The sequence below is a fragment of the Notothenia rossii genome (genome assembly GCF_949606895.1).
Source record: "Notothenia rossii genome assembly, chromosome: 12".
Taxonomy (NCBI): domain Eukaryota; kingdom Metazoa; phylum Chordata; class Actinopteri; order Perciformes; family Nototheniidae; genus Notothenia; species Notothenia rossii.
In genome coordinates, this window is record NC_136911.1 from 1,047,245 (window position 1) to 1,059,771 (window position 12,527).

General features: G+C 40.5%; 1 protein-coding gene across 1 annotated transcript in view; it reads right to left on the minus strand.

The window, feature by feature from the left end:
* Positions 1–12,527, minus strand: part of slco5a1 (solute carrier organic anion transporter family member 5A1) — a 49,126-nt gene that overhangs the window by 6,742 nt on the left and 29,857 nt on the right. Inside the window, exons 6-7 of the mRNA XM_079661469.1 lie at positions 8,255–8,419; positions 4,786–4,984 (exon numbers count right to left, since the gene is read on the minus strand). Coding sequence (XP_079517595.1) covers positions 4,786–4,984; positions 8,255–8,419 — 364 coding nt within the window. The remainder of the gene's footprint in view (positions 1–4,785; positions 4,985–8,254; positions 8,420–12,527) is intronic.

Below are 12,527 nucleotides of genomic sequence, written 5' to 3' on the forward strand. Positions count from 1 at the left end.
TCCTGAAACTTTCAGAGTCTCTTTCCACAGAGGGGACACATGTTGATGTAGAAGAGACATGAAGAAGAGGGGACACATGTTGATGTAGAAGAGACATGAAGAAGAGGGGACACATGTTGATGTAGAAGAGACATGAAGAAGAGGGGACACATGTTGATGTAGAAGAGACATGAAGAAGAGGGGACACATGTTGATGTAGAAGAGACATGAAGAAGAGGGGACACATGTTGATGTAGAAGAGACATGAAGAAGAGGGGACACATGTTGATGTAGAAGAGACATGGAGAAGAGGGGACACATGTTGATGTAGAAGAGACATGAAGAAGAGGGGACACATGTTGATGTAGAAGAGACATGAAGAAGAGGGGACACATGTTGATGTAGAAGAGACATGGAGAAGAGGGGACACATGTTGATGAAGAAGAGACATGAAGAAGAGGGGACACATGTTGATGTAGAAGAGACATGAAGAAGAGGGGACACATGTTGATGTAGAAGAGACATGAAGAAGAGGGGACACATGTTGATGTAGAAGAGACATGAAGAAGAGGGGACACATGTTGATGTAGAAGAGACATGAAGAAGAGGGGACACATGTTGATGTAGAAGAGACATGAAGAAGAGGGGACACATGTTGATGTAGAAGAGACATGAAGAAGAGGGGACACATGTAGATGTAGAAGAGACATGGAGAAGAGGGGACACATGTTGATGTAGAAGAGACATGGAGAAGAGGGGACACATGTTGATGTAGAAGAGACATGAAGAAGAGGGGACACATGTTGATGTAGAAGAGACATGAAGAAGAGGGGACACATGTTGATGTAGAAGAGACATGAAGAAGAGGGGACACATGTTGATGTAGAAGAGACATGAAGAAGAGGGGACACATGTAGATGTAGAAGAGACATGGAGAAGAGGGGACACATGTTGATGTAGAAGAGACATGGAGAAGAGGGGACACATGTTGATGTAGAAGAGACATGGAGAAGAGGGGACACATGTTGATGTAGAAGTCTCTCCTTAGACTTAGAAACATATTGTGATGTGTTCATTACAAACATCCTCCATACTTTTCCTGCAAAGCGTGTTGGACTAATTGTTTTTAGGAGGCTGAACATTCCCAAAAGGTCTGTCTGTCTAGAGAGGTAACGTCCTCTGTGTGCTGATGAAAGGACTGCAGAGACAGTGTGGGAACCACCGCTGGACTTTAAGTCTGTCCAAACACGGAGCAGTGAAGCGAAGCAGAGTTTCTTTTGGGAAAGCTTCACTGCGGAAAAAACTAAGGCCCTCACACACACACACACACACACACACACACACACACACACACACACACACACACACACACACACACACACACACACACACACACACACACACACACACACACACACACACACACACACACACACACACACACACACACACACACACACACACACACACACACACACACACACACACACACACACACACACACACACACACACACACTGCTAATAAGCGTATTCATTATTTGATGCTACAAGACCATCCTCAGTCCCGACATAACAACGTTACATTCCAGACACCGTGTGTGAGGGAAAGTGTGTGTGTGTGTGTGTGTGTGTGTGTGTGTGTGTGTGTGTGTGTGTGTGTGTGTGTCACTGCACGCGTCCTCTCTTCCAGACTAAGCCATCTCCAAAAGGTACAGGTTTTATTTCATGCCTCATAATCTCAACAACACAGGGCTGCACAATTATTCCAAATGTCAAAGTTGCAACGTGGACTAATGCAATGCTCAAATAGCAGGAAGCAGTGTCTTTCTAAAATGTAAATATGTGTTCAAATAGCATTTTGATGAGATGTGCTGCAGAGATGGTGTTACATTTCATTTAACACAGATTTGGACATTTTAATATATGTTGCGTATTCTTTTCTCCGTGCAGACTGTGAGTGATGGGGTCAAACATTCCTCATGCTGGTGCTACTGCTGACCGGAGCATCTCACACAGCAGCTCAGTTATTAATGAGAGGCTTTAAAGGGCCACCGACTGTTTGACAAAGAATCACCGCGATTAACTTAGTGATGTGAAAAGTCAACTCCACAGATTCAGTGAACTCCAGGGAGCAACTGAAATACTGAGGCTGTTTATGACATACTTTAACATTTAACGTCTGAGTATTGTCAAAAGAAATGAAGTATGCAAAGCAACAGGAGCTAAGTAAAGTGTTGTAATGCTATTTATATTAAATATATATACTATTAGATTATTTCTACTGTTGATATGTATGTATTTAATATTTGTGTTTATCTTTTATATTATTCTATTAGTATTTCATTCTATATATTTATGTTTTTTTAAATAAGTATAATACCTGTTCACTTTCTGCTGCTGTCCCACTATGCAATAAATCAATGATATTTAGTCTGATCTTATCTGATAATAACCCATTAGATGTGGATAAAGCCTTTAATTATCTAAAGCACTCAAATGTCATGTTTGCTTATAAATACCTTAGAAACACGTGTTTCTACTGGAGTGCTGGATTTCACTAAAGCAATGAAAATAAGCATTTTATAAAGGACTTAAAGGGCCGAATGACTTCATAACAAACAATTATTACAAGGTGCTTAATTTAAAACAATTGCCATTTTATACTTCTGACTACTTAAGAAACACTTTGAGTAAATACAAATGTTAGTTTTCGGTGCACACATTACAGTATAATGAGATGCGTCCTCCAAGGTCACTGTGTGTGTGTGTGTGTGTGTGTGTGTGTGTGTGTGTGTGTGTGTGTGTGTGTGTGTGTGTGTGTGTGTGTGTGTGTGTGTGTGTGTGTGTGTGTGTGTGTGTGTGTGTGTGTGTGTGTGTGTGTGTGTGTGTGTGTAGCAGCAGCTTCAGAAATAGAGGTGAGAGAGATTCGAGAGCAGATGCGAGTGTTGCTAATTAATCACTCACACTCCAACCCAATGCCACAACACATGAGGATGATGGGAGTGTGACACACACACACACACACACACACACACACACACACACACACACACACACACACACACACACACACACACACACACACACACACACACACACACACACACACACACACACACACACACACACACACACACACACACACACACACACACACACACACACACACACACACACACACACACACACACACACACACACACACACACACACACACACACACACGACATGCCGTTTAGGGTTTTTAGCTCGTGTGTAACAGAATCTAACATTTGCAGGTTTCCCCACATGTTTGGTAAAGACTGCAGGATGACACTGAAGCTGTCCTCAGGCTCTTTCCACTGAAGGACATGTTGGGAGCACCGTGCAGGAGCGATGAGCTCTGAGCACTTTGCATTAGGTTTAAATGCAAAAGGTTACCAGGGGGTCATAGCAGCTTTGTTTACATTACAACATATTATATTATAAAACTTGTTCTTGACACACTTTTAAATGTATAAGATGTTCTTTTTACAACTTACTTTATCTTGACTTTTTGTTGCATTTTTTTAAACAATATTGTGCACTATTACTATTGTTATACTCATATATTATACTTTATTATCTTATTATAAAATACACATACTACACTGACCTTTTAGGACGTTTTTTACTAAACTTTAGTATTTCTAACATACTATAATATGACTTTTTTTATGACTTTTTTTATGTTTTTTTAAGATGATATATATAATAATAATAATGCATTTTATTTATACTTTTCTAGAAACTCAAAAACACTTTGCAGTAAAAATTCATAAAAACAAAAGTAAATATACAACTTCTTAACACTTACTAAACTTCAACTTTTGCATGATTTCTTTGCGATACCATACTAAAACTTTTTTCAGGATTTTGACAAACTATTATATTTTTAAGATTTTCTTTTAGAGATTTTCTTTTTAATAAAAAATGTTATGTATCTTTTAAACAATATCATACTATTAAACTGTTATTCTATAAAATATAAAAAATGTTTACTACTAGACTGACCTTTTAGGATATTGTTTTACCAAACTATAGTATTTTTTAAACGTTATATATATATATATAAATATAAATCTATATTATGACTTGTTTTATGACCTTTTTATGTTGTTTGAAAGACGCTATATAACGTAGCATGATTCTTTTGACATTCCAAACTGCAGTAGGACTTCTTTCATGACTCTGAATGGGTCTAAAGGATAACGTCCTTAAACTCTTTCCACTAAAGGAAATGTTGGGAACGATGAGCTCTGAGCCTTTTGCATTACATTTAAATGCAAAAGGTTACCAGGGGATAAAAAAGTACATTTGTCGACATTAGATATTGTTATGGCTTTTTTTACGATGTATTATACTATACATGTTTTTGACATACTTTTATATTTTTAAGATTTTATTTTAGAGATTTACTGTTAAATGAATTTTTTTTATGTTTTTAAACAATATATTATACTATCAAAACTTTTATACTACATATACTTTACTATTTTTTTAATACTATAATATTATTTATTTGATGACCTTTTTATGTTTTTTAAGATTCTCTGGTGTTACTGGTTATCCTTTTGAACACTTAGTGAAGTTGAACTAGTGTATGATGTGTTGTCATCCCAAACTGCAGCAGGACTTCTTTCATGATAACACTGGCCTTTATCTCTTCCCACTAAAGGACATGTTGGGAACACCGAGCAGGAACGAAGAGCTCTGAGCACGCATTAGATTTGAGTAAGAATGAAAGCCAGTCTCTTTTCATTGTGTGTGTAATGACTGCTCTCACCCGGTGGTGTAGGGGATGTTGATGCCCCCCAGGTTGATGCTCTCGCAGCCCACGATGAACAGCGTGGAGAAGCAGAGCAACGACACGCCGCTGCAGATCATCGCCAGCTTGGCAGACTCCCGCGCTCCCAGCTTCAGCTTCTTTATGATGTATCCTCCCAAAACGATGCCTACACCTGCACTGGGAACGATGATCAAACCTGCAAGACAGAGAGCAGGGGGAACATCAGAGGGGTCGCAGTGCAGACATAGAGCCGTGAGAACACATGTAGCACTGCATTTAATTCTGTAAAGCATCTGATCTGATGATTCTTAAGAAAGCAAACTAACATGACCAACATATCACACTGCTAGCACTATCTATCAAAAACACGTTTGATTTCATTATTAAAAGCTTTTTGCACTGAATAATTATAGTTTTTAATGACCTTTAATGTCAAGTATCATTATTGGTGCTCACTGACCACCATTTTAGATTTTAGGGTATTTCTCCCTTCACTCAAATTATCCACCGAAACATTTTAATACATTAAGCTGCCATCGAGCTCTCTGCCCGGCAACGAGCAACGAGAGGTCAGCCAGTGTGTGTGTGTGTGTGTGTGTGTGTGTGTGTGTGTGTGTGTGTGTGTGTGTGTGTGTGTGTGTGTGTGTGTGTGTGTGTGTGTGTGTGTGTGTGTGTGTGTGTGTCTCTGCTAAACAGTGTGCTTTCTGCAGGATTGAACGTGACCTCAGATATCATATCGCAGCGACACAAGATGCTACATGAGATCTGGATTATCATTTTAAATCTTTGACAAACACAGAAGAAGAAATAATGAGGAGTGTGTGTGACTGGATCAGAGGTGGGAGAAAGGGTGGAAGCCGCAGCAGCAGCTAACGAGCATGTAGCAGCGGCGCCTCGTTAAACCGGAATAATACAGAATCATAGAGGTCGTAATTTGCAAAATATCCATTTGTCTCATTGTGACATGTTTGGTTTCTACATGGCTGTTTGCACTCCCTACGGCCCTCAGAGAGACAAAGCTATCTCTTTGTATACTGCGGTGCTGATTCTAGGTACCTAATTATTCCTCTCTTTGTTCCTAGTGAAGCGTTGTTGGTGCTGCTGGAAACTTGAGAGGCATTACCCTCGGGAAATACAGTCAAACTGAAACTATAACTTATCCAATGGCAATTCTGTTGGCTGGAGCATATGTGATGTTGGGAAGACACACAGATGTGATGATTGAATCACTCGGGAACAGAGCTGTAAACACAACGCTGATACAGCCAATTCCCACCTGATATCTCCATACCATCACATATTATAAGAAACATGCACTGTATTCGTCTGTAGTCATGCTTTCGCTTACCTATTAATGCACGTCTCATCTTTCTTTTGTGCTTAATATACGATGTTATTTCTCTCTGCCAATCACAAGTATCTTCAGCTGCTAAATGCTCCACTTTGTCCACCTGCTAGTTGCTATCTTTTGACTCTGGATCAGTGGAAACAAGCGGTTTTTAAAACACTGATGCATCCGATTAACATCACAGCAGCTCACAAGCAGAGTTCATAATAATACTTCTACATGTTATCTATTTAGTGCTTTTCCTGGAGCTCAAAGCGCTTGGTTAGAAGCTGAGTAGCAGCTACTCATGAATGAAAGTATAATATTCAATTTCCACTCAGAAGGAACTTCAGAGGGAAATATCTTTCACTTTTTTAGCAGCTAGTTGCTTTATCCGTCTCAGAAACTCAGAATTTCCCACAGATTTAAGCCACAAATTCTTCTAAATAGGTTCAACTTATGTTCTCAACGTTTAATTAAAAAGTTATAAAAAGTTATGCGCTGAAATAAAGAGGGTTTACCGATTGCTGAATCCAATTTTATTTTTTTGTATACAGTTTAAAAATGTCATCATCTGCAGGGATAATTCACAGTGACCTGCGTCTGTAGTGAGTTGGAGTTGAGCTTAATAACTTGAAACAAAAACAAACTTTCTTCTAGAATCTTTAGGTTTTTTTTCCTGTGGATTTGGTCGTGTTTTGTTGTAAATGATCCATTTTAATATCAGAGAACATCAGAGTTTATTCCTCGCAAGAATACCACGTTAATCTTGGAATATTTCCCCACTCCTTCACCTCATTTGTAATCAATGTGTTATCTAAAACATGGCACAAATCTACCAGAGGATGCAGGAGTGCCCTCGCTTGGCATCACTTTGGGAAACCATGGCAACACACCGCCCCTTTATCCTCGTATCCTGGCAACAGGCAGATGAGATGAGGTAATAGTTTTGTCGTGTGTGTGTGTGGCCATATGTCAGCCGTCAGAATACACACACACACACACACACACACACACACACACACACACACACACACACACACACACACACACACACACACACACACACACACACACACACACACACACACACACACACACACACACACACACACACACACACACACACACACACACACACACACACACACACACACACACACACACACACACACACACACACACACACACACACACACACTTCTTTACGTGCACTTTTGCACATTTGAGACGTGTAATAATCCTGATATCTGATTATTGTAATACCACGACTGAAGGATTTATACATGCTACTGTAGGGAGGGGTGTGTGTGTGTGTGTGTGTGTGTGTGTGTGTGTGTGTGTGTGTGTGTGTGTGTGTGTGTGTGTGTGTGTGTGTGTGTGTGTGTGTGTGTGTGTGTGTGTGTGTGTGTGTGTGTGGGTGGGTGGGTGGGTGGGTGTGGGTGGGTGGGTGTGTGTGTGCGTGGATGACTCATAGCGCAGACGGTGAATCATCGAGTTCACGTGGAGAGGTGAGAAACTCTCAGAGGCGTAAACTGGTACGAGTGACACAAAGAAAGCAACAGGTGGAGAAAGAAAACCTGAAACTGTATTTATGATGTTTTTATGAACACAAGCAGATTTCAATTTAAATCCTCATATTTAAAAAAGTGCTTCTTTTGAACCAGATGGAGCTACATCGCTGCAGACTAGTGTCATGCACTTTTAGGAAGGTTTGTTCTCATTGATCCAATAGTGTGCCGTTTAATTAACATGCAAAACGACTGCATTCGTACGGCATTAAAGGAAAGTAAACTTATTTATTCTCAGGTTAAGATTTAATAGGACTTTATTTATCCTGAGGGACATTTTACAAAGATAAAATAAAGACAGCAGCATAATAATAAAAAGAGCATTTCAATAACTACAAGAAACACAGATGGTCACATATTAATGTTAAATACTGTGCAGTGACGGGCAGTATTGAATAATGCAGATACGTAATTGCTTGTTATTATAGAACATTATTATTGTATAAATATATATATTAGGATTGTTGACTTGTCGGAGCTTTCTCTCCGTCCACTCATCGATTATCGAGCGTTCTCTGATTGGTCTCCTCCCAGGAATCCTCTAAATGACCCCACCACAAAGACTCACCGGTGTAGATGCTGGCTTTGGAGGCGGGGATCCCGAACTGCGACTCGATGAACTTTGGGATGAAGGTGATGAAGGCGGTGACGATGGCACACTCTGCCGTGTAGGAGAGGCTGATGAAGAGGAAGGTGGTGTTGCTGAGGATCCTCAGGGCGGCTTTAGGGAGTTCTGTGGAGAACACAGAGAACATCAAATCAGAAACAGATGCTGTCTCTCTGGGGTCGATGCCCGTCTATCAGAAGCTCATATCTGGAAAAGGCTCATTCCTGCAGACGTGCTATCCGAAGTTCCTCTGTTGCTATTTTCAAAACACAAATGGCTACTGTTACTATGACCGGTGACGTGTTTCAGTTGAACGCCAGCAATCATTTTTGTTCTGATAGGGTGTTCTTTTTTAGAGCTTTTTATATAATTGTCATAACATTTTGAGATGCTGTCAATTGCTATTTCTGCAGCGATGTCTAATGAGCATGAGGCAGCGGCGCCTCGATAACACGGAATAATACAGAATCAGAGAGGGAGCCATTTGTGAGAAATCCATTTATCTTATTGTGACATGTTTGACCCTGGGTAGAGTGAAGCTAACACCATGTTTACCACCCAGACATGCATGTAAACCTGTCTCGTATCAATCACATGTTATTGGCATTCCCCCAAGGTTTCATAACGTGGGCGACATCTGGACAATTATCCCAGTTTGATGCAACCACACACACACACACACACACACACACACACACACACACACACACACACACACACACACACACACACACACACACACACACACACACACACACACACACACACACACACACACACACACACACACACACACACACACACACACACACACACACACACACACACACACACACACACACACACACACACACACACACACACACACACACACACACACCAGCCGCCACCCCCCCCCCCCCCAGCAGCAGTGGTTTGACATGGTGCAGAACGTCCTCTGTGAGTCATGTGATCAGACTGTAAGTACATGCCTGTTGCCGGGCAGAGAGATGGAGTCTGATGTCACTTTCAGAGCAAATGCAGAATAATAAAAAACAGGAGGCAGATGCATGCTTTCATAAAACTTCACTATCCGTAACCATGCTGTCCATCCCGTAATGTGTCTGATAACTGCCTTAAATAAACATATAAAATCACTTTAATCCAGAGAGCATTTTGCCGTTCTTCAGCCCAAATCATGTTTAAAAGTTACTACATACATTCTTTTTGAGGCTTAAATGATGTTTGTTCTGTTTTTTAAGCGTCTACCCGTTTAAAGCGTTGTCTTTAATGTCCTTGAGGATGCAGACATCTCAGGTTTAGAGGAAGATACTGCAAGATTTCAGGAGCAGCTCTGACAGAATGAGGATCTCCTCGATCCACAGGGAGGAACACCCGACATGCTGCAGACGTTTCAGCATTTAAAGAGGAGGTCTAGTTTGTGATATGACGGCCTAGAGATGTCCTTCAACCAAATATCATGAATAATAACTTCATGTATCTGGTTCAGCATCTGCAGAATGAGCATTTCCTGGTTTTCTATTTCCTTTCTTTCATATTTTGGACAGTTTTGTCAAAGTAAATCAGACATTCGACAAACTTATGTCTTCTTTTTGTACTCATTTATGAATTTATGATTTGTCAATCAAGTCATCCTGTCCCACCTTAAGGAACGTCATGTTGAAGCATTGAGTTTGAGAGGATTCAAATATATCTAAATGTTTCCTCCCGTCAGGTGATTAATTGGGTTTTGAAATGCGACTGTGAGCTGCAGTCATTCGTCTCTAATAACTTGAACTCTATGAAATGTAAGGAATTGCTTTCACACAGCGAGAGGTCTGCAGCGTTTCAGAAAAACCAGCATCTGACGCGCATTACTGCAAATATCCAGCGTTAGCAATTTTCACAGTTTGCTGATGATCTGAAGCAAACGAGAAAACAGCCACTTCAGAGCAGCAGTGACTCTGTGTGACGGACGAACAGAAGGACGTGAGGTTACCTGTGTTTATATCATATAGTATACTTGCAGATAAAGCTGCCCCTGGCCTTGTTACGAGAATCACCAGGCTCCCCACGATACCATAATATCGATACGTAAGTATTATAGTATTGAGATTCTACCATATGCTAAGTATTGCGATACGATATATTGTGATATTGTAAATCACATGACTCATCTCCATGTCCGTCTTCCCTTCCTGGTTAAAACATATGAATAGTTGATGTGAATAACACACTGTGTGTTCTTTGAACCTGAAAGGAGATGTTTTGTTACTTTCATTGCATTCATATATACACCTGTCTTAACTTCCTGTTTTATATTGACATGCTTTCATTTGGAGGGCGACTTTGCACTATTAGCAGGAAGTTACTGTTCCCGAAGCAAAAACTTGACGGAGAAAAAGAACGGAGATAAAGTACAGACATTAACGGAGATATCAACATTTAAATACGGAGATATCAAAAGATAAAGTTTACATTTCAGTTTTAGCAAGAGGCTCAAGGTTAGTTTTAACTGTAATATAAACATGTGCTTTGTGTTTTAATTCGTTTACTGTATTTTAACTTGCTAACTATTTGAAGTTCACTTGTTTCACGGTATTCTAAAGTAATGCTCATATGGATGTAGCTTAAATGTATTTGTTGTGTTGTGTAGCTCTTAGCTCCCGCAAAGACTTCAGCCGACAGCCAAGAAGCACGTACGAACTGCGCATGCGTGAGTGGCAATAACTCTCCTTACCAGCAGGCGGCGGTAGTGTGTATTCGTCATTCAAAATAGGCAACAACCGGAAGACAGACTGCGTGATAACCGAGAGAAGAAGAACAGACTGCGTGATGTAAACAAACAACAAATAGCGTGTTCCATTTTCTCTCTACAGCGAGAAGCTCACGGGGCTTTCCCCAACCTGTGTCGAGAGCTGGAGTTCAATGGAATCTCACATTTGCCTTCTTAGTCGTTTGTTTGGGTCCCTCACTTCCGTTTCGCTTCTCATGCACTTATCGCTAGCTGAACAGCCAATCAGAGTGATTTCTTTGGCCGACAGCCTCCTGATTCAACATGTCGAATCGGCAGAGGAAGGTCTCGGCACGACGCTCATCGACGGCCCGACATCTATCGACGGACGAAATCGTCTTGGTGTGTCAGGACCTTTACGTTGGTTTAGGAGTTTTCAATTAATTAGAAATCATCAGTCAAGTGTACGACCATCTTTCGGAAGGATATGTTTATATCATTACATATCGATACTTGGCGTCTGTGTATCGACACAATATCGCCACGCAAAGTATCTACTATGCTGTATCGATTATTTCCCCACCTCTACTTGTTACTTCTGTATCTGTTTTTATATCATAGAGTACACATACTTGCAGATGAGGCCTTGTTACTTCTGTATATGACTTTGTTTTCACAGTTCTAGATACTTGCTTTAATACATCACACGTCCACACGAGCTGCAGAAAAGCATGAATCTACCCGTCTGAGTACATATTGTTTGAATAAAGAGAGAGACACCATGCAAGCTGCAGTTTCTCTCTGCTGTGTGGAGAAGAGACAGAGTTCCCCTGAGAGCTCATTTAACAACGGAGGAAGAAGAGAGAGGAGGAATCAGGAGCTGAACCAGAGGGACTCTCTCAGGGTAGTCCAGGAGATTCGTGCTGAACCTGCCTCAGAGAGGACTGGAAGATACTCTCACATCCTCTCCACTCTTCATGGTTGAATGTCTTTTGTTCTAGGTGAGGAATGCATGGCTGATTCTGCAGGACGTATTAAGCTTTTATCTGAAGGTTTAAACTTGCATTTTGGGTTTCTACAAGAATGTGTTTACATGCTTTAAGTGTTTTTCCCCCATACTGATTTTATGGATAAAAGACATTTGCCGAAGTTTGCTCTTAATCATCTGGAGTAAATAAAGCCAAACGTCTCCACAGAGGCTAATCATTAATCTCCTGCATCACAAATCAATATCACAAAGAGCTCCTTGTTAGACAGCATGGAGATGGAAGGGATTACGGGCCATTCGTGCATCAACAGCTCACAGTTCCTCTATAGACACTACATGTGTTAGAGGACTCTTTCCTCTGCTTTGAGAGGAGACAGGTGATCATCGCTAATATCTGGAGTAAAAAAACTGCCATCAAATTATATATTATTAATATGTTTCCACTTTTTCACTGCGTCCTGGAAATAGCTTAAACAATGTTAATTATATTTACTTTGTTTACATTTCTCACTGATCCTAAAAGTCACCTATTG